General features: G+C 38.0%; 1 protein-coding gene across 1 annotated transcript in view; it reads right to left on the bottom strand.

The window, feature by feature from the left end:
• The window catches only part of dock1 (dedicator of cytokinesis 1), a 557,290-nt gene that overhangs the window by 21,306 nt on the left and 512,334 nt on the right, over positions 1-23,650 (bottom strand). The window contains exons 47-49 of the mRNA XM_062976064.1: positions 17,576-17,713; positions 6,948-7,093; positions 5,510-5,708 (exon numbers count right to left, since the gene is read on the bottom strand). Coding sequence (XP_062832134.1) covers positions 5,510-5,708; positions 6,948-7,093; positions 17,576-17,713 — 483 coding nt within the window. The remainder of the gene's footprint in view (positions 1-5,509; positions 5,709-6,947; positions 7,094-17,575; positions 17,714-23,650) is intronic.

Here is a 23,650-nt window from a genome sequence, read left to right as displayed (position 1 = left end):
CTAAATTGCTTGGCATTTTGTTACTGCAACTCCTGGAGATATTGGTGAGTACCTATGAAGAGCAATTTGATTAATTAACCTTTTCACAGCATTTTCTTTCTGCTATATGTCAGAATAAATCTGCCACCCTTTAACTCTAAAGCATTTAAAGTTAACCTGGATGTTAAGTTACTTGCCAAATAGATTGCAAATAGTGAAATGTGGAATTGGTTTTTAAATGGAATATTCTTCTTTTCAGATGAAGAACAAATGTACCCAACAGGTTTCATAGTCCTTCATCTTAATCAAAGGGTAGAGGTTACAGGGAGGAAACTGAAGTACATTCTTCCACAGTTTTAAGCTATCCTTCAAAGAAATGAGGAGAAGGCAATTGTACTCATTTGCTTGCTGGAATTTCAGCATACAAGCATATGTTATCATTTTCTTTTCTCACTTCACTATAGAGGTGAAACTCTTTGCAGCTCTCCACTGGCCCAAGAGCAGTGGATAGAAAGGTAAACCTGGCCCAAGGACAGCTCAAGTCTGGCACGTGCATAGTGTCACCAATACAAATTTTCCAGCAGACCTGTGACTGAGAAACTGACAGCTCTAACCTTGTGAGACAAATAAATATTAATTTGAACACTACTGTGGATTATCCATGCAAAGAATAATAATTTAAATAAAAATAAACAATGTTTATTTTTATTTGAATTGAGCTTTCAGTGACTAGTCTGCTTCTTCAGAAGCTTCTGAAGAATTGCAATCCACAAAGACCTATGCCAACTAAAATCTGTCAGTCTTTACTGGTTATTACCTATAAAGCCCTAAACGGTCTGGGGCCAGACTATTTGAAAAACCGCATCTTCGCTTACAAACCAGTATGAGCACTGCGGTCAGCGGAGGAGGCCCTGCTCTCAGTCCCACTCCATCTCAAGCACGGCTGGTGGGAACGAGAGAGGGGGGCCTTCTCCGCGGCCGCTCCCTGCCTCTGAAACTTCCTCCTTAAAGAACTAAAAATGGCCCCCTCTCTCCTCTCCTTTAAAAAGCTTTTAAAGACCTACCTGTGCAATCTAGCTTTTGGAGGGGAGGGTGATTAGTATACACATATCCTTGCCTTGACATTGGATATTTACCTCAGCCTGCTGTTAATGTATTTTGTTTTGATTTGTGTTAGATTATGTTTATTTAGTTTATCCTTGGTTAAGTTCGGTTGTTTATAAGTTATATTTATTTTATTATATATTATGTTTTGATTGTTGTCTATTTGTTCCTGGCATTGAATGTTTGCCATTTTTGTTATACTTTGGAAACCGCCCTGAGTCCCTTTGGGGAGAGAGGGCGGGTTATAAATAAAGTTTTTTTAATTATTATTATTATTTATGATACCACAGAACTGTTTGTTCTATTTAGAAATGGGCAAACTTGAAATTAGAGCTTGTGTGTTTAAGTAGCATTTAACTAATTATATAATTTACAAAGATTCCAGAATATATAAAAAATACTGAACACAAATTCAACAAAAGATATAAAGAAAACCAGCAGGCAAAACATTTCAGAAGCTGAAAATGCCAGGTGAGAACATGGTGTGAATACCACTCCAATCTTTTTAGACACCGTGTTTATAGCTGGAGCACCAGAGTCAAAAAGACTGTGAAGTTTCTGACAAGGATGACACTTTGAGATGGCCTCTGCTTGTGACCTAAGCAGATTGGGGAGGGTGGAGCTGACAAAGAAGAAAGTGCTTCTTAAAGTAACAAGCTTTCAAGTCTCACTGACATGCATATTCATTTACTTGATTTAGATATTGCTTTCTCCTAATGGAAATCAAAGCAACTAGGTGTTTGGTCAAGCACTCAACACTCACAATAAATACAGTTTTTAAATCAGGAACCTGAATCTATAAAGGTGAAAAGGTTGAGAATTATGGCACTACAGACTGACATTGCTTCAAAACCCCGATTGTGAGCAAAGGGTCCAACCTTCCAAAATAAAATACACATGGAACACTCTTTATCCAGACTTCTGAAATCCAAAAAGATTTCAAAATTGTCCACATGAATGGCTAAGATGGTTATCTTTGTTTTGATTGTTCAATTTACACAATTTTGTTTCATGCACAAAATCATTAAAAATATTGTGTCTAAAATGACCTTCAGACTATGTGTATAAAGTGTATAAGAAAAATAAATGAATCTCATATTCAGACGTAGGTGTGAGTGCCATGATATCTCATTATATACATATAAGCAAATGCACTTCTAGTCCCAAGCATTTTAGATAAAGGATACTCAACTTGTAACTTCTCCACAGAACTATCTACACTGTTAGGTGTTACTGGAACAATAACTTATGTCTCTGAATGTAGATTTGTGAGAGAAAGTCAGATGTGGCTACCATGCCTAATCTAGCATAAGCAGACATGGGAAAACACGGTTGTGGACAGCCATAGGGTTTGTGAGCGTATAGTTGTGGTTTGTGATGGTTCTAAAACATGTATAAGAAGAAAGCAGTGATATCACTCTCCTCAGATTAAGGATAATGCAGGATTGCTTATAACCCATTATCTTGCCCTCTTTCATATATAAATGCCAATTCAATTAAAAAATACAAAGCAGCACAAAACATTACTATTTTTGTTTTGCTTTTAGATCATTTAAGGAAGACGTTAAAATATACACTACCCCAATTATATTCATGTTCATAATTATGTCCATGTTCATGGTTACATGACAAACAGTAGCCATGAATATTGATGTCTGAAATTTGTTACTTTGAGCTTAGAACTTAAATCTGGCAATAGAAAAAAGGCTCAATGCATCAGACACAAAGGGTTATTTCAAATGTGCCTTCAGTACTTGTCAACTCCAATGACATGGATACAAAAGTGACTAATTACTGATAAATTACTACAAACAGGATTTTTGCATGACTTACAGCTAACTGAGAGTTATCAAGTGAAGAACTTACAAAAGTGAATTTGCTTTAATGCAATTATGGAACCAGTGTGGTTCAATAGATGCAACACTGTGTTTGAATTAGAATAGTCAATTTCAAGTGCTCTTAATATTTTGGAAATCTGCCCAAATGGTACAGATGCATCCTTTAAATTAGAACTTCAGCAATATTCTCCATGAGCCTTCCCATGCCTCTAAGACATAGCAAGATATTTTATACAACAAAAGAATTGTCATTGTTTGCTGAGTATGTTTGGCCTGCTATGTTTGCAAAATAATTAATAAGTATTAAACCCAACACATAATTAAGTTTAATAGGAATAGTAATAAAGTTCAAATATGTGGAAATAGAGATATACAATATAGCTATGCAAATGTTTAAAAAAGATTGCACCACTCCTCTAAGTGCATCCTGAAAAGAATGTATTTGATAATACTACAATGCCTGGATCTAATAATATTTTTCTCTTATCTCAAATCCTAGCACGGAAACACGAGTAGTCTAATTCTATCTTTAGCATCCATAGCAAACTCCTTAAAACGGGATTAGATTTTTTTCACTATATTACCTCCACACTTTGACTTCTATTTTAGTATACTACAGAGGACACATTTTCACTGTCTTTCTTATAATAATAATTTTATTCTTATACCCTGTAACCATATCCCAAGCGGGACTCAGGGTGGCTTAGATATGGGACAAAATGCCCATAGACACAAATACAATCAATCAATCAAAGCAAAAGCAAGGTTAGAATAAAAACGTCATTAAAAAATAACAAAACTGTTAAAAACACAATTTCAATAAAATGTAAGAATATAAATCGTCTGTGTAACAATACTCAGTGAAACCAGTTGCCGTAGAACAATGGGCATGATCAGGATATACAAGGGCCGGGCATGGGTAGTGCAAGCAGCATAGATAGGGTTAGGTACTGGATAAAGTGAAGAGAGTAGCATATTCTGTGGAACGTAGGGACCGGGTATTTGTGACTAGGGACTAGGCGTTGTCAAAAACAAGCTGTAACAACCAAGTTGAAAGGTGAACAATGTTGGGGCTTGTCTGATTTCCTGTGGAAGGGAGTTCCAAAGCCGGGGGACCACCACCGAGAGGGCCCTTTCTCTTGTCCCTACCAATGGTGCTTGTGACGGTGTCGGTAGTGAAAGGAGGGCCTCCCTGGCAGATCTTAGAGCCTACAACAGTTCATAGGGGGAGATGCGGTCTCGAAGATAAGCAGAACCTGAACCGTTTAAGGCTTTATAGGTCATAACTTGCATTTTGAATTGGGACCGGAAACTTATTGGCAGTTAGTAACCTGGCTGCCGATCTTTGTACCAGTTGAAATTTCTGGGCCATCTTCAAAGGCAGCCCGCGTAGAGTGCATTACAGTAATCTAATCTGGATGTAACTAAGGCATGAGTCCCCCCAGGGTTTGAGAAAGGCGGGATATAAACATGGTAAATAATAAATAATGGACCAATATGGCAAAGTCAGGCTTCTCGAGGTATGGTTGCTGCTGATGCACAAGTTTTAACTATGCAAAAGTCCTCCTGGTCATCGCTGACACCTGAGCATCAAGCATCAGTGCTGAATCCAGAAGGACTCCCAGACTGCAGACCAGAGTGTAACCCCGTCAAGCACAGGTTGGCCTCACGACTGACCAAGAGGACCTCTGTCTTGTCTGGATTAAACTTAGCTTGCTAGCCATCATCCAATCCATCACAGCTGTCAGGCACTGGTTCAGGATCCGGGAAGTTTCCTTGGAATTTGGTGGAAATGAGTAGTGCAATTGTCATCTGCGTACAGATGGCACCCAACTCCAAAATTCCGGATGACCTCATTCAGCGGTTTCATGGAGATGTTGAATAGCATGGGAGATAGAATGAAACCTTCCAGGACCCCACAGGTCAATGGCCAGGGGTCCAAACAGGTGTCCCCCAGCTTCACCAATTGGGTATGATCCTCCAGGAAGGAGCGAAACCACTGCAAAGCAATGCCCCCAATACCCATTCCTGAGAGCCGCCCCAGAAGGATACCATGTTCAATGGTATTGAAAGCCACTGAGATGTCCAGGAGAACCAACAGGGATACACCCCCCTCCCCGTCTAATTCTCTGCGGAGGTCATCCACCAAGGTGACCAAAGCCGTCTTGGTACCATGGCCAGGTCTAAATCCAGACTGCGATGGATCTAGCTAATCAATGTCATCCAAGAAACCCTGGAGCTGAGAGACCACCACATGGGTCCACAAATGTACTTTAAAGTCCATTTAATCACACATCCATGTTTGCTTCTTGCATCAGTGTATTTAGCATATTACCATACCTGGAGAAACAGGCAGCTTTAATCCAAGATAATACAGACAACTGTCATATTAAGTGATGACAATAGTATGTGGTTGATTATGCTTACCACACATCATATGGAAAGCAGAAAGCATATGTGTGAACATCCTTCATCCTTTGTGCTGTCCTACGTGTGTGTCAAAAACACCACCATATTTGTCACTATCGATCATGCTTAAATGTGTAAAATACATTTCTCAAAATTCAGCATGCCTCAGTTATAATTACCGTTTCTGACAGTATCACTGCTTCAGATTGCTGTAGCGAAATATCCGTCGATTTAAATTCTTTTTCGAATATCTCTTGGTGCTTGCTATTTCTTTTTTCTTTCTTTTTCTCTTTCTTATCTTTATCTGGGTCGTCTTTATCTAACTTGTCTTGTGAACGAGAATGCATCTTCTTTGGAAGAAGGGGCTCAAGCACAAACCTAAAAATATTAAGATTTACTGACCATTATTATGGGAGAATTGTAGAAGTGCAGAGTTTGAAAATATTTCTAAGATCTAATCACCCTTCACCATTTCTTCTCCAAGGCAAACATTGAATCCCCTCAATAGGGCTTAGTTTTCAAGCACTTCACCATTTCAGTTGACCATCTCTAGCTTTTAAATATCCTTCTTAAACTGTGGTGCTCAGAACTGGACAGAATACAATAAACCCTCCACGGTTGGTGGGGTTAGAGTCATAGATCTCCTGTGAAAGTAAAAAACTGTGTATAAAATATTACTATTTTTGACCTGATAGAATACTTCTCTTGAAATTTGTAGACCTTCTAGCACATTCTGTGGAAACTGACCACAGAATTGCATTGGAGGATCTAGAGATTTTTGGAAAAGTGTTTGCTCTAGAAATGTCTACGTCTTTCAGCATGAATGGAGAAAATTGACCATAGAGTCACTTTGGCAGACCTACAGAGAATATTTAAAATCAAATCCACGAATACTGGCCAACACACATTTTGGTGCTCAAACGTTAGGCCTGTTTCTGGGTATATTTAACTTGCTGATTTCAAAAATAGCATCAGTTTTCCCCTCTCAACTCTAGCTTTTGAGATACAGAACATATACCAGTCTTCATCTGCTCACCCACAGAAAATCATGATAACCGTATCTAAGAAACTACAGCTGAGGTCTATCCAGTGCAATTTTCTGAACAGGAATTCTGAACTGAAAACCAAGGCACCAAGATTTGTTTTGTTGGGATGTGTAAATAAATCCACAAAAGTCAAAATTACAAATGTGAAATGATAACTGTACTGCAAGCAAGGACTGTCCTTTGTTTAGTACTTCTAGTTCCTTTTCATCTGGACATTACACTGGTAACTAATTTTCATTAATATATTAAATTTACAATATGGAACAGCCCCTACAATATGTCAAGTGACAATAGCAAAAGACGGATATATGGTCAACCAAGCCAGGTGTTAAATCTCCTACGAGTTGTAGGCATATCAACATTTTCCCTGTATGCACATTGCTGTAGTAATTGCAGGAATAATGATAAAAAGAAGAGATATTTGAAACATAAACTGCTGGCAAACTATTCTTTAGATTCACTCCTAGGTTATACTGCAGCTCTAGCATTTAAGCTCTTACAGGATCCTAGTAAAAAGCTTAACAAGTGAGTTTAGAGAAAATACTACAGTACGTATTCAACTAACACCTACCCATCAGAACCAGGTCTAGAAGAAGCACTGTCAGAAGACACTGAAGAAATTGAAGCAATAGACAGTGGCCTCGAAGACGAAGGCATAGTAAACGATCGAACCATAGACCTTGGCCGACTGCCCGGTCTGTCATCCACCATCGAAGGCTGCAAAAAAATAAAATAAAAACTCAGTCTTCTGTTACTAAATTACTAAATCACAATAAATGGTGTGAATATAATATGTTATCACTTAATGAGCCCACTGTTGAAAATTAATCTTTCACACCAGCTCTTCAGGCATGTTGAAAAAAAAGATTCATTTCGTCATCAAAATGGAAATTGTAAGAAAAGTGGAGACTACTGAAATAAAATAATAATCGTGGAATGCATTTTGGGGAAAAAACATCCAAATGGTTTTTAGTAGACTGAAAATGTTTTTATTTATTTATTGCAAGACTTCCCCGACTTGGTTGTTTCATTTCACACATGTATGTCAGTTTCAAATACATATTTTGAACCACTCTTCTTTTTTGTGGCGTAGCTATCCCAATTCTTTCCATGTTATTTCTACATCTGGTACCAAAGTTACTATTTAAGAAGTAAAGCCTAGGAACATATGTACTTTGTTAATTGGGGTGTACTTATATCTAAAGACACAAGTCTTGTTTCAGAAAGAAGATGAAACAAAAATAAAAATACTTTCAGTGGAAGGAGATTTTGCAGCTCTGAATATTTATGAAAGGCTTGTTAGCCAATAACAACTGATTTATGCACAAAATAATTGAACTCATACAACAAAAATAGGAATTCCATGCTGTTTGATCACAGGTGAATTTTCCACCCCATCAACTAGTAAGACGCCGGTGCTGCACAAGACAGACAAAAATGATAAAACACCACACATCTGACAAGTCTTCGCTACAGATCAGAGCAGCTGTGAAAGGATAACATCCAGGCACAAGCAAACCAGTCAATTCTGGTACAATGTTAATGTGTGCTCCTGGAACAAGTGGCATATAAGCAGAATTTATGTCACTCTCTTATGGGAGGCACATTATTATCTTGAGAAAGGATGGCCTACTGGTGAGTCTTGGAGCAATGTGATCCAGATCCTGTAATATTCCCAGAAATATGTTTGAGTGGTATAAAGATTCCATATTTTATGCAATATTTTGTTTTGACATTGTTTGCAGCTGTATTTGGTTTATAGGGAAGAAGCCCCCATCTATTTTTTTGTGACAACTGCCATTGTCTGCCTGCCTGCCTACCTTCTTCCCGTATTTCCTTCCTTTAAAAAAAAAACTTTGTAAAAGTTTAGTAAAAAGTGGGGAGTAGTACTTGTAGATTTCATCAATTTAATTCACCATTATCATTTCTTCCCATATATATTTCAAGTATGGATAATAATTTGACTTTATTCTGACACTGATTTTTCCTGGCTTCCAGATCACTGTCTAGAGCAGGGGTCCCAAAACTAAGTCCCGTGGGCTGGATGACCCTTCAAGGTCATTTACCTGGCCCCTGTCCTAAACTTTAGACTTAGGGTTGACCTAAGTCTGAAATGACTTGAAGGCACACAACAACAACAATCCTAATCTTGGATGATTTCTTCATAATCCAGGGCCCCCAACAGTCTGAGGGACCATGAACTGGCCCTCCACTTAAAAAGTTTGAGGACCCTGGTCTAGAGAATACAGAGTTTACACAAGTTGAATGAGACTTTTTAAAGTTAATCAGGTATAAATACTGAGAATTATAGATGCGAAAAACATAGACTGCTTGGATTGGTGAATCCCAAGAATGTTTCTTTTTCTCTATTTTTTGATATTAGATTAGATTAAAGGAAATTTTCAAATGTTTATCTGTTAATACATTTTGCCGATTTGTTACACTGACAAATGAAAAAGTGTGGATGAATTCCTGTGGTGTTCTTATTTAAAGTTGTTTGAAAGATTAAAATTATTTCTTTTTTTAAATAAAAATGTTTTGATCTGACTAAGTCTGAATTTGAAGCCCAGATATGTACCAATTCTGAATAGTTAACTGCTGAAATATATAAATATGAGATGGAAGATGAACATATGAAGAGTTGTATGATTGAAATGGGCTTGAAACATTGGGTATAATATACAAATGGAGCAGGAGAAATTGTGTGTTGAAAAGGAAATTTATGTTAAAGAGAACTTTTAAAAAATAATGTACTGTTGACACATGACCCCAGAGAGATATATACAGGAACAACAAATGTAAGTTGGAGAAGGTAAAATCCAGAAGTGACTTTCTATTATATGTAGTGGTCCTGTGAAAAGGCTAAAAGGTATTTGGTCCAAATGCACAGTTTGATACAGAAAACCTTAAAGATTAATATTCAATTAAAACCTGAACGTTTTCCTTTTCGGACTGATGATGATCGCCTAAAAAGGAGCCATGGAAGAATAGTTCAATATGCGACGAAATTGAACTTGTATGATAACAGCAGAAATTGAATGATGACTACTAAAGAAGATTGACTATACAGAATGATTTAGCAGAATTGGATACATTGCTTATTTTGCATTAAAAAAATAATACTAATGTTTCTGCAGACTGGGACTCCCTGACTGACTTCTTGAAAAGACATGATGGAGACCTGATTATTGTTGGTTTTGTAAATCAATGTGAGTTTAACGAAACCTAATTTCTAGATGAAGTAGAGGTGGGAGTTTAAGAGTTAAAATACAACTGCAGAAAAGATAGTTGGCAGTCATTTTTTTCTTTTATTCATTTTATTTTTTGCTGCTTACTTAGGTAATTTAGATTTGTCTGTAGGTTATATGGTAAGTTTTATATCTTTTCTCGATTTGGTACTTTTGTTTGGGTTTTTTATAGTTTGTTTTTGTTATATGTTTTATTTGGTTTTATTCTATTTTTATTTTATTTTATTTCAAAAATGAACATGAAATTGAAATTATCCAGTTCACATATTTTTAAAGGGTGTTAGTGTTTTCATCTTCACAGAGGACACATTTTGCCCTAGAAAGGTCTGAGTTCTATCCTTTCACCCCCTATCGGCAAAGTCTAAGGGTTTGGGATTTACAATCTCATCAGATGGGCCACCGGAATCGCCTTGCATTGTGCTGAATCCAGCTGTGCCCATTGTAGGTGTGTGTGGGGAAAATGTCACCTCACGCCCTACATTGCCCGACTCACCTGTCACCCCATACCATGGGGGGGAAGGATGATGGCTGCCCAGCTTCCCCCTGCTGATATCAATTGAACATGGGAAATCTCTAGTGTTGCCGCTGCAGCAGCGTGCACCAATTCACCCTCTATTTTATCATGGGTCCCCACTGGAAGTAGCTGTGCATTGTGGAATAGAAGCCAGTGGGCTCTGTGACAAAAATGAAGGCAAACGGACACATGTCACTAAATTTATGCCGGTCTGATGAGGTCGTAAGTGAGCAAAGGAACTTGGATAAGAGACTGCCAGTTAATACCAGATGCTGGAGGCTATATTTCCAAAGAAGGAACTGGAAGAAGCCTCTGGGTATTTTTCACCTAAGAAAATTCTATGAAATTCATAGCTATATATTGGCAGGTAACATGAAGGCACATACACATACATCGGAAATGGAACACCATTTGTAAGAACTAACACCTCAATGCCAAATACATGCTGTGGTGGCAAAAAAATTTGTTAGTGACACAGAGTATTTTTTTGTGTAATTAACACTATAACAATTTTAATAGAAATTAATTACGTGTAATTTATAGTATTAATTTTGTGTAACAGCAGCATATACATATGTGGACTGGTCATAAGCCCAGTAGCTTTACACATGGTAAAAATGAATACACGACCCAAATGATCATGCACGAACGCTCACTGCTTAGTGAAAAAGTCTATTGTGATGCCTGTTTTCTAACAACAGAAAGTCTTGCCCAAAGTGGTCTGAGCTATATGTAGGTTTTCAAAAGATTGTATGTTGTCCATTGTTTAACTCACTGTAAAGATTAAACTGTGTATTTCAGAAACAATGATCCTAGATACTGGTCTCCAACTATACCAGACAGGCAAAGTGTTGTCCCCAGTTGTTCTCAGAACTTAAACTATAAGGAGTCCTTTTTTATTTAATGCAATTATTTTCTTTGAAAAGCAGAGGTGTTCAGGAGGAATTGAGCAAACTCTGATTGCTCATTTGGATATGAATTGCATGAACTGTGCAGACCATCAATCTCACAAATGACAAGGAGTCCTATTATTTTTGTCTTGTGTAAGTGTTCATACATGATTTATGTAGTTAATAAAGACTGAAAAATCTACTCTTTTGTGTGGGACCAAATCATAACATAAGTCACTGTGACAAAGCAGAGAGAACAATACTGAACTTGACAACTCAAGATTTACAGTTGCAAATTTTTTTAGAATTTTTGAGTGCGTATATCTATTTGTTTCATGATAATCTATAAAAGAGAGAATAAATTACATGCAAGTATGTCACAGTGTTTGGTTCATTATTGTTCTATGTAAAGTATCCAGCTATTCTAACAAAATAAAAAAATGCAAAGCTTAACAGGCTAGCTTACTTACAGCCAAACTATATGTTATCCAAATCAACATATAAGGAGAAAGAATGCTGGATCTGTTGCCACAAGCTATTGCCTCAGTCATGTTCTCCTGTCTAAAATTTTTATTGGGGGGGGGGGGGTCTTTGGTGCTATGGATTTTGTCAACCAGAATGCCACAGCACTAACGGAACTGGTAGGGGGAAAGCCCTCTTCTTCCCCTTTCCCCCTCCACTGACACATGGATTCTCTGACTGGCATCAACCAGAGCACCCAACAGAAGGTAGGCAAGATGTCGGGGCTAGTGATAGCCATGAAATGGGAAATGACAACGGGAGAAGACTGCCATCCTGCATGTCTGGGCTGCCTGAGACTGGGGATCATGGGATAGAAGTCAAGACATCTGTAGGCAGTTCTCGTTAGGAATCAGGCCAGCTGACTTGGTAATCCTGAAGATGGGGAAAAGCCTGAATACTTGGCCAGGATTTGGGCTTTCTCCTAAGTTAAGTTAACTGGGGCCATGGCCGCATTAAGGAGGACTTGCGCTGGGTTAAGCTGGAACAGCCCCATGTTATTTTACTACTGTGGGGCTCATCCAAAAGGTGGTCAGTGTAGATGATCCCCCAATCACACATCTACTGTGCTAATAAAAAGAAGATGGAGTAGACAGTCAGAGTAAGTAAACAGCAGAAACAGAAAACCTGAGATGGATATGGACTATAACAAAAACAGCCAAAAATATATCAGGAGAACAAAGAAGATTTCAAAAGAGATAAAAATTGGATGAAACAAATATAAGTAAAATGGAAAGGGGTGAGAAACAGATAGCAATATATTAAAGTTTTGTGTTTTTTTAATAGTTGTGGATCTAAAGGCCTAATTTGGAAGTTTAAAAAACAAATACCCGCCACAAATGAATAACATTAATAGTCAATGTGAATGTACAAGATCAAGTGTTTTAAAAAGTGAAGATTGATATAGGGACCTTTATTTTGGTACATGATGAAGTGACTATGATTTTTCATGTTAAAAATAGCTGGATTTAAATGGAAAATTGAAATGTCCTATTGACTTTGTTACAGGTGTTCTTGTGTCTGTTCCTGCTGTCCCAGAAGAAGGATGGGTTGCCACCAATCACTCTTTGCTTGAATAATATGCTATTCTAGTGCAGGTATGAAACAGTGCTAACCCTAATGAAAAGGGAAAGGATCTGTTGATTAAGCAAAACTCTTGCCATCATCGAAGATGTGGAACAGCATTTTAGATAAGTCTTATGGAACTCTTCTTCTATATTGCTTTTGGTTTTCATTCAACAAAGGAGAGCATATTTGGTACTTAACATGTGTTGTGATGTGGTTTTATATCAGAGTAAAGAGAAGAATTTCCTACCTCTGTCCTGATCACATCCCCTATGGAAAATATATATGAGATGGGATAGAATACTCTTATAATCTCTAATCCCAGACCAGAAAATAATAAGAAATGTATGGAAATCCTTGGGATCAGCACCCCCAGCTTCAGTCTACATGGAAACGTAAAATGGATGGTGTGGTACTTTGCAGGACATTAATGTAGAAGGACTTTATGAAGAGTTCCTAACTTCAACCAGCCCACCATCTTGGTCCTGGAAAGACATATGGCTTTTGGGACCAAAATCTCCCCTCTTCTGTTTTTTATATGAGAGGAAGTATGCATCTCCAGCTACATAGGGAAATTGTTTATGGTCATTTTAAAAGACTCTCTACAATCTGAAGGCATCTGGCTCCCAACACAAAGCTTTGGGAAAGATGATGTGGCCTTATACAACGCAATCGCGAATTCTCTGATTTACCCTCTTCCACTGAAATTGGAAGCAAAATACATGGAGCTCTCTTACAAATGCTCACTCCCTAGAAAGTATTCTGTGTACAGCTGCATGAATATGTAGAATACTGTGGAAATCTACCTTGTCCTTAATAGCAATACTCATGGATTACCTGTTGCTGCACAACCTCTTTTATTTGAAAGAAACCAATTAAGGTAATGTCATTGCTCAGAGTTTAGCTTTGAAGGACATACTGCAATATTCCTAGAAATCTCCTCTTGACTTCAAAGGATAGATCCTTCAAAAGCTGCCATGTCAAAACTAAAAATTGCATAATATCTTGATTGTAAAGCAAATAAGTGAAAAAGATTTCACAACACATCTTGTGTGCTGGAAAAGCTAATGTTCTGAACTTCTTAAAACTGGTTTCTTTTGGGTTTATCTGGTCAGAATAAAATTTAAGTGACATTCTTCTTTGTACTGTTTCTTTTTTTTTTCAGGACATGAATATGCCCTGAGATATTTCGGTTTCAAAGGAACCAATCTTCAGCAAGAAGAATTCAAAGAAAGGCTGGAGCATGAAACTATTGGACTAGAATTTACTACAAAATAGAATCTGTTCAAACCCAGATTACGGCAGGGCTCTATTTCTCCTTCCAGCATAGAACAGGGTTAAAAAAAAGATATTAAAGTAACACACTGAAGTAATAACATGGGTGACTACTGTTGGTAGCAGGTTACTCTGAATTTACTTACTGACATTTGATAGGATCTACATCAGCACTATTATGGGGAGTAATGCTACTTCCTTCTGCATTACTCCCTCTAAATCCAAATGATTTATGTTGTTTCTTGCTTTGTCTATATGAATTTGTACATTCTTGGCAACTGAAGATGACAGTTCATCATTGGTCCAGTCCCATCACTAGGACAGAGGTGGCAGCTGCAACAGGCAGCAAAAATTTTAAGGAAAAGACTGAAGACTAAAGACTGAAGACTGAAGAGCAGAAGTCAAAACGATCTTAACAGATTAGAGAGATGGACCCTAAACTAACAAATGAAGTTCAACAAATGCAAGATACAGCACTTAGGCAGAAAAAATGAAATGCAAAGATACAGAATGGGGAACGCCTGGCTGGACAGCAGTATGTGTGAAAAAGATCTTGGAGTCCTTGTGGACAACAAGTTAAACATGAGCCAACAACGTCATGTGGCAGCTAAAAAAGCCAATGGCATTTTGGCCTGCATAAGCATCTAGATCCGGGGAAGTATGCCTTGGTCAGACCACACCTGGAATACTGTGACAAATTTTGGGCACTGCAATTTAAGGGAGATGTTGCCTAAGAGTTCTGGTATCTTACTATACCAAAAATTCCAGGATGTCATAGTATTGAGTCATGGCAGTTAAAGTAGTGTCAAATTGCATTAATTCTACAGTTGGAGGCACCCATAGAGATTCTATAGTCCAAAAGCTGATTTCTGAGAAATGTCCCGGCTCAAATACTCATAGTGCTGGACAGAAGGTTAAAGATCTTGTAAAATGACAATTCCCGCAATTCTTGTAAAGATCCATGATTCAACAACATTGAGCCATGTCTGTTAAAATGGAACCAAACTGCATTAATTCTATAGTATAGATGTACCTCAAGCTTTTCACTAGTTCACCCAGAGGAGATACCCTGTTTTCCCCAAAACAAAACCTACCCTGATATAAGACCTATCATGATTTTTCAGCATTTCTGAGGATGCTTGAAATATAAGACCTATTTCAAAACTAAGCCCTTGATATAGTACATTTAAAAAGTCTATTTGGAAAAGTAAGACTGCCCCTGAAAACAAGCTCTAACACATCTTTTAAAGCAAAAATTAATATAAGACCCTGTCATATTTTGGGGGAAACAGGATAGGATGACTGATTCCAAATATCCCTGCCCCCCCCCCCCCCAGCAAATATTCCCTCCCAGAAATACTGCCTATACAGCCAGCTTATTTTGGTTCTCTTCTAACCATTTTAATCCCAGGAGGGGATAATCTTTCCCCAATAAGGAGTAATCCAGAATTTAAGCAATGTTTTTACATAGAAACTAGCTAAAGAATCAACTGTGCTCAAAAAACTGGAGGACCAAAGGTTGGGAACCATTGCACAAATGAATTTTCCCCAATGACATCTCAAAGAACCAACAGTGTGCAAAAACAGTACAGAAATTGTTGTGTCCTTATCAAGCAGGGAGAAAACTACTTAAATGTTGCATTCTTGCATGTGGAAACAAACAAGCAAATGTTTGCATTGCTACAAAGGTTTATATCCCTTTTTGGTGCCTTCTCTCGGGCTTTGGAATGTCCTTTCCTCCTCTACCTCCTTCTCCTATTATTATTGTGCTGGAACTGCATGAGTTCCAGATTCTCTTTGTTTGGCTTCTTTGCCCATAGTTTTAGAGCAGTTACTTTTATGTTAGTTTATGAGGGTGGAGTTTGGGGAAACCCTTCCTGTTTTGTGCCAGCCATTTTGTTTGTCCCTTTGCCTGAGGAAAAGGGAACCATTTTGTTTCAGTAAGTTGGCCATACCCCATTGTGCCTGAGGTAAAAGGAGCTGTTATAGATCATAGACCACCAGGGAATTCTGGAGGGAATGATGTGTCTTCAGTTGGTCCTAGAGTTCCAGGCTTTGACAAGCCATCTCAAGTCAATACTAATAACCAGTAAGGTTGTGAATTTGTATGAAATTACTTACAGTTTATTTTTGTTTCATTCATATGGCCCCATTTCCATTTCCGTCCACCACTGTCGGAAATGGGCGGCTATACAAATGGGCTTTTCCGTTCAAGGTCTGAAAATAAATTAAAAATTTTCAGGCCTTGGGCAGCAAAGCACCAGGCCTGGCAGCCAGTGCCTACAATCGAGAGCTCAATGCTCGTCGGCCCGGCTCGCCAAGTGCTCCATCCTTGTATCCCCTGTGAGCCTACAAGCCATCAAGCGTTCGATGGCTCATAGTCCTGGCTTGCAGGGCATACAACTGAATGTTCAGCGCTCGACTTTAGGCCCTACTAGCTGGGCCTATGAGACATTGAGTGCTTGATGCTTGTAGGCCCGGCAGGCAGGGCCTATGAGCATCTTGTGCCCGGCACTTGGCTGAAGGCTCTGTGAGCCAGGGCCTACAGCCAAGCGACAAAAATCAGTCAACCAAAATGGCTACCTTTTAAGCCGTTTCTTTTGTTCCCGTGGGGTTGTACCATTCTGTGCAATCCAAATGGACAAAACAGTACAAAGCCACGCATGAAACAGATGAAACAGGATTCGAGCCCAACCCTAATAACCAGTACTTTTACAACTACTTCTAACCAGTTTTATAGTCAACACTACCTTTTATCAACCAACAGTTAAACAGCAACTGGTTAACACCTTGGGCATAGGGTGCCTTAGAAGTCCCTATACCAGAGTCTGAGAGCAAGGAATACTGTCTTCTTTTCTTTTCAGGAAAACAGTCATCTATTGTCCTCAGAATCATCCACGTCTGGCAGCTTCAGAATCATTAAGTTATCTTTCAAGTTTTAAAGATGAACTTTGTTGTGGGGAAACCAAGTTAGTGTCTGGCAGGAGTTAAACCCAAGTCCTGTTAATAAATTGTTATCATTTCCCTAAAAGCAACAGGGTGGATATTAATTCTGTGGGATTCCTTGTTCTCAAAGGAGACATCCAGCATTCCCCAAGCTGACAGAAAGTTTAGACACGTTAACACCAAAGTTACCTTAGCAGCAGCTTGGGTGTGACAGCCTATTATTATTATTATTATTATTATTATTATTATTATTATTATTATTATTATTATTATTTGCTTTTCTTATTTATTGAGACCTAAATATGCTGGCTCCCTCTTCTGTCTTTCAATCAGCAAATGAAAACTTTTCCATCCCAACAGGCATCTAGTAATGGATTGCAATGACCTTTTAATAGTGTGCTCTGTGCTGATTTTTAACTTCTGTTTTTAATGTATTTTTAACTGGTGTAATACTATGGACTGTTTAACTACATATTAAAAATAACACTTGCTGTTGTCTCCATATAATTTAGTCTATGTTTGAGTACCAGTACTGGGGAAAATACAGAATTAAATGGAAGAGAAAAAAAGAGGCAGAGGAGAAAGAGCATTTAAAACGTATGTTTCTGCATCATGGTGGTTCCCCTCACTGAACAGTATAGGAATTACTAGGAATCAAAAAACCTAACATTATTAGAGTAACACCATATGCATTCTAAAAGGGCATTTTTAAAAGAAACAAACTATTTTAAAATCTACTTACAAGAGTTCTCACACCATATTGCTTTTCAACTTTTTCTTTCAGTTGTCTAAAACAGGCTTCCATCCGCTCATGAAATGGCCTTAATGCTTCTGTTACTTTATCGCCATGAATTCGGATACCTTCGGCCAGGAAAGGAATCTGAAACAGGAAGTTATATATTAATCAAGTTTTCAATCCAAATTTTGTCAAAAAAATAAAGAATCAAGAAACAAACAAACAAACTTTGGCTCTAAAATGTCTTCTAGGGCAACAGGAAGATTGTGTAAATGCTTGATTTTGTAAATCCTTGTGCTATGCATACTGTCATTCCACTAAACTTTCATATTTACAATATTCATATTCTACTGCAGTTTTTAGTCTCTTAATAAAAATGGCGCACTCATGTTTGGGATGCACAGCAAAATTCATCCAGATGAATAAATATTCCATTTATATTATGCTCAAAAGAAAACCAAGGCATACTATGCGTTAAATTAGCATGTTGATGAATGCAGATTCTCAAACTTCGCTGTTAAAGCCAGCACCAACAGATTTCCTGGGAATAAATAGTGAAGAAACAAAGCCTACTTTGGGTTAACAAATTCTATTTACAATTCTTGGCACACACAAATACCAAAATACAGAACTGAAATATGTGCACATCTGTATTTGCTAGAAAAATGTAAAGGTGCAGTTGCTGAATGCCAAATTCACATTTCTAATAAAAGATTTTGGCTTTCAAAGATTTTAGCAAGGGGAGAAATGGGGAAGAGGGAAGAAAACTTAATTCTCCTTTTTAATAAAAAAATATTTGTGTGAATGTTGCTGTCACAAAATACCAAGGTCAAGGTAAGACCGTGTAATTACATAATTAGTTTATACTGTGGAGGTAAAGTTGTCTATAAAGCTGTCTTTTTAATGTATTTTAATAGAAACATTTCCTTCCCAAACCTCCCTTCTTTTTCTTTTCACACAATCCTAAGGGGCTGGCTCTTTTTCCAAGTTCAGAGTTTGATATTCTTCACAGCAATCAAGCTAAAGCGGCTTCTTCTTAATAATTCATAATTAAACTATAATACTGATTAAAACAGTTATTTCCCTATCACAACAGTGAACATCCATCCAAACGAGAAGATTTAGAAGTAAGGAAGCTAATAAAAATACAACTGAATTGCATTTGGGTAAATGCAAAAGATTTGATCAAAACAACATCCTTAATGCCATATATTTTGTTGACATTTAACACAACTGCTACTTCTCTTAATGCTTTTATAAGAACATAATGAAGAAAATTGGTATTTCTAGTATTTTGCGGTTGTTGACTGCCTTCAGATTGTTACCAACTTATGGCAACCCCAAAGAAGCCCTATTTTGGCATGCTTTGTTCAGAAGAGGTTTGCTGATGCCCTTATCTGAGGATAAGAGGGTGTGATATGCCCAAGATCACCCAATGAGTTTCCACGGCTGGATGTGCACTTGAACTGTAGGCATGTTTGCCAACTGATATGGTAATATCCCAATAACAATGGAACCCATGATTTCTCTCCTGTGTCTGAAATTTCTCTCTAGGAATTTGCTAGGTCCTCTAGATGATTCTATGATAAACTTTTCCTGGATGTTATCATAGGGTTGCATTGGAGGACCTAGCATATTCTTACAAAGGATACCTCTTTAGAAATTTCTATGTCCTCCAATACAACTGTGTGCTATGACAGAATCAGAAATGTAATTTAATGGTATTCTGTTGTATTTGTGGTCCATTGGGAATGGATACACTGTGGAAAAGGGTTTTCTAAAAAAATATACAGAACTTCAAATAACCAACTGTTAATCCAACTTTCATTCTAAATATTCCTATAGTGTGCTATTTGATATTAAGACTATTGCTTTCCCTGCTTCTTCTGACAACTGCCTCACTCAATCAAGCTTCCTATAAATATATGGTACCTTTTAAATAAACTAAAATAAACACTTCAATTGCCATTTCCCAGCACTTTTGATTGGAATTAATGAAGCATGATTTGTTTTATCTCAGAAGTGAAGTTTTCAACCTTCTCTCAAATAGAAAATAAATATAGCGTGTCAAAGTTAGGTGTCATCAACTTCGTCATTATCACTTTGTCTGCTCATAGGGAAGGAATGTCACAAAGAGGCTGCCACCTATATGTGTTTTTTTTGGTTATAGAAAGTCTGGTTTTACTAAGTGTGTGTGTGTGGGGGGGACGGGACTGACACAACTTCACAGAAGTCGTACACAGTGATACAATAGAAGTGATGTATGTTGAGCATCCCTTTTCCAGAATGCAGTATGTACTAAGTGCACATGAAACAAAACTAAGCACATATATGTAAATACAAATATCCTAAAATCCAAAACATTTCTTATCTGAATCATTTTGGATTATATTTATTTCGTGTCAAAAGCATTGCATAAATAGATAAGTTTAAAACTAATAACATAAAGGGATCACAAGCTGCTAAATAGATTTAGAACAAAAACTAAACAGATTTAGGCCACTACAGGTTGAGTATCTCTTATCATTTTGGATAAGAGATACTCAACCTGTAATGGGCAGGGGCAAGGGGAATTTTATAAAGCAAGAGTTAAAGTGAATCATTCACAAAAGTGTAGGTAGAGACAATAGCAACACTACCATGTTTCCCTGAAAATAAGACAGTGTCTTATATTATTTTTTGCTCTCAAAGATGTGCTGGGTCTTATTTTCAGGGGATGTCTTATTTTTCCATAAAGAAGAATTGACATTTATTGTTGAACAAAAAAATGAACATTTATTATATCCTGTACAGTAGTTGTTATCACAAACCAACATAACCAAACCAAACAAACTGTGACTCCTGTCAAGAATTTCTTGTTAATACTATTATTTCCATGTACAACTGGTATGTACATTTACCAATCCTGCATGCTATGGTGTTTTGTTTGGCAGGCGCTGGGCATGCTTCCAAACAAAAACTTTGCTAGGTCTTACTTTCGGGGGAGGCCTTATAATTAGGAATTCAGCAAACCCTCTACTAGGTCTTATTTTTTGGGGATGTCTTATTTTCAGGGAAACAGGGTATGTTGGGAAAAATGTCTTGTCGAAGGCTTTCATGACCGGGATAACAGGGTTGTTGTATATTTTCCAGGCTGTATGGCCATATTCCAGAAGTATTATCTCCTGACGTTTCGCCCACATCTATGGCCGGCATCCTCAGAGGTTGTGAGGTAGGGAGAAACTAAGCAAGGAAGGTTTATATATCTGCGGACGTTCCTGAGTGGGGGGAAGAACTCTTGTCTGTTGGAGGCAAGTGTGAATGTTGTAATTAATCACCTTCATTAGCATTAAATGGCTTTCTAAGCTTCACTTCCTGGCATGCTGAAATCCTTTATTCAGAGTCATTAGATGCCCCTGATTGATTCCTGTCTGGAATTTTTCTATTTTCAGAGTGCTGCTCCTTATTTACTGTTAATTTAATAGCGGTAGCCAGATTTTGTTCATTTTCATGGTTTCCTCCTTTCATGCTTGTGGATTTCAATGGCTTCTCTGTGTAGTTTGACATGATAGTTGTTGGAGTGGTCGAGCATTTCTGTGTTCCCAAATAATATATGTGTCCAGGCTGGTTCATCAAGTGCCTAGGGGCTGGGTGCCCACTCCCACCCAGCCCCGCCCACTCCTCCTCTCGCGCCGCGGCGTCCCTACCTTGCCATTGTCTGCACCGGGCTCCATATGAGGAGGAGGAGGAGGGGGTGGGGCCAGCTGGGAGTGGGCAGAGCCAGGCCCCTAGGCCCTACGGTGGCCCAGCAGGGCCACCGTAGGGCCTAGGGTCCTGGCGCTGCCCACTCCCAGCCAGCCCCGCCCCCTCCTCCTCGCGCCGGTGGACTCCCTACCTTGCCATTGTCCATGCCGGTGAAGGTCTCTTTTGTTGTCCCTCAGAGTGTGCCTCCCTCCCCGCCTGCCTGCCTCTGGCAGTGAGTCTGGGAGGAGGAGGCGTGCACGTGGGAGGGCATGCACATGGGAGCGGAAAAAAAAAAAGACAAGGAGCTGCTCAACTGCGCCCCCCAGAGCATGGTGCCTTCGGCAACCGCCTTGTTGGCCTAACGGGTGAACCGCCTTTGGATAAAACATAGCAAATTAATCATAGGGAATTAATCATAGGGAATCATGCAGTTAGAAATGCTTATCAGAACCCTACAGTTGAATGACTTGCCCCTGGTTCCAGGCAAGTACATCCCTATCATGGGAGCGAAAAGGTAATGGCATTTTAAAAATATGTATTTTCTTTCAGCCAGGACAGCATCTAGCAAATTAGCTGAATTAGTAATCCATGTAAAAAATCAAAAGGCGGACGTTGTTACTGAATCAACTTGTCCATGGATTAAGAGAACTGAAAATTCCTAAATATTCTGAAGGACCAATAGATGAGATCAAATAATTTTTTAAAAAACCCTCTTCATCTCAAACCAGATTTTTTGAGAAAAAAAGTTTCAGCTTCTTCTTTGTCTAACCACACTGTTTTGTGGACTAGTTAATTCTATCCTTATATGTACTTTTCCCACAACAAAATAATTATTTCTTTCACAAGAAACAAGAAATAATTTCCAGGAAGGTTTCTGGATTCTTGGTTAAGTACTCTTCCTAAAATCATTAGATGTGCTCTCAGCTTCGGAAATTTTAGAAGACTGTTTGCTCCTATTAATCTGGACAGTTTATATTTTTTGTTCTAAGTAAGCAAACCTGAGGGAATACACAAGAGACGTGAAAATAATGGGCTTTCAGATTTATTTATTTATTTATTTAGAAAAACTAAGGATACTGTTAAGTATGCCGTGTTGCAATCATGTATAAATTTTGCTAGCAACCAATTCTCTTTCAGGCTAATAGTGTGTCCATGAGTGCCATAAAAATTCATTTTTAACATAGTTATTAGGGACAATGACACAGTGCTGATATTAAGTTGCTCTCTTGGGAACAAATTATTTTTCTCTGTAGGACTGAAAACTCCTAAAATCCAATTTCTTGTAAAAGCTTATATGAGAGGAGAGAGTCAATAGAATTTCAGGGGACAATGCGAGTTTTTTTCAGCAATGCTTTTGTGGTCTGTAGAGGATTTCTGAATATTATATCTTAGCTTTCTTCAGTGTCTAAAATATAGGAAGGAAATCTACATTATTCCTCTTATAATAAAGACAGAACTGAATATAATATAAAACAAAATGAATGCAGTAGGATTTAAAAAAAATATACACTCAGTCACATCTGTGAAATGCATCATAAAATTATCCTGAGGCTAAACACACAATATTTGCATATTTCTATGCAACAGATGCTGGAAGGAGCTTCATAGTCCTCTCCCTGCTTCCTAATACATTTGCCATTTGATAGAAATATGAATAGCCATTCACAAAGGATTGAGTTTCACAATTATTCATAGAAAAAGCACTGCACAATTTTTTCCCTAAATAATGCAATTTATTTGTCCACAACTTTGGAAAAAGAACAATGAATGATTGAAAGCTTTCCCAAAATTGTTTCCTTTACATACATATTGTGGCTGATGTACCTCTTGTTGTAAAGCATCTGTCACAATCTGTTTACTCATTGTCACTATTTGGCAATTCCTAGCCTGAACGTAGGCAAGTAGGCGAAAAGCTGTGCTCTTCTCTCCATAACAAAATAATCCATGCAGCAACAAAGATTCACATGAAAGAAAAAATAATGATAATGGATCCTTGCTTATAATCTCTGCTTCCCATCAGTAATTTCAGAGTGTATGATAACTGAAAAAATGTTCTTCTGTGTTTATGCGAATTGCTGCCAATTATTAGAAGGGGAAATCCAAAATGATAGAAGATACTTCATCCATATGGTTGCATCCTTAGGAATGCTTGGGCTGCTTATTGTGAACCAATTGAGAAAAGTCTCCATCAATCCATGCATTCTGTTGAAATCCATAAGCATATGGACAATTTCAACAGAAAGGAGGAAACCATGAAAATGAACAAAGTCTGGCTACCAGTATTTAAAAACTCAGAAAACAGAGGAGTTCCAGAAATTATCAGGGCCAGCTAACACCCCCCAACAAAGGATTCCCCCA

The sequence above is a fragment of the Anolis carolinensis genome, chromosome 3, assembly GCF_035594765.1.
Source record: "Anolis carolinensis isolate JA03-04 chromosome 3, rAnoCar3.1.pri, whole genome shotgun sequence".
Lineage (NCBI taxonomy): Eukaryota > Metazoa > Chordata > Lepidosauria > Squamata > Dactyloidae > Anolis > Anolis carolinensis.
Note: the sequence above shows the minus strand (reverse complement) of the source record. Positions and strands in the feature narration are given on the sequence as shown.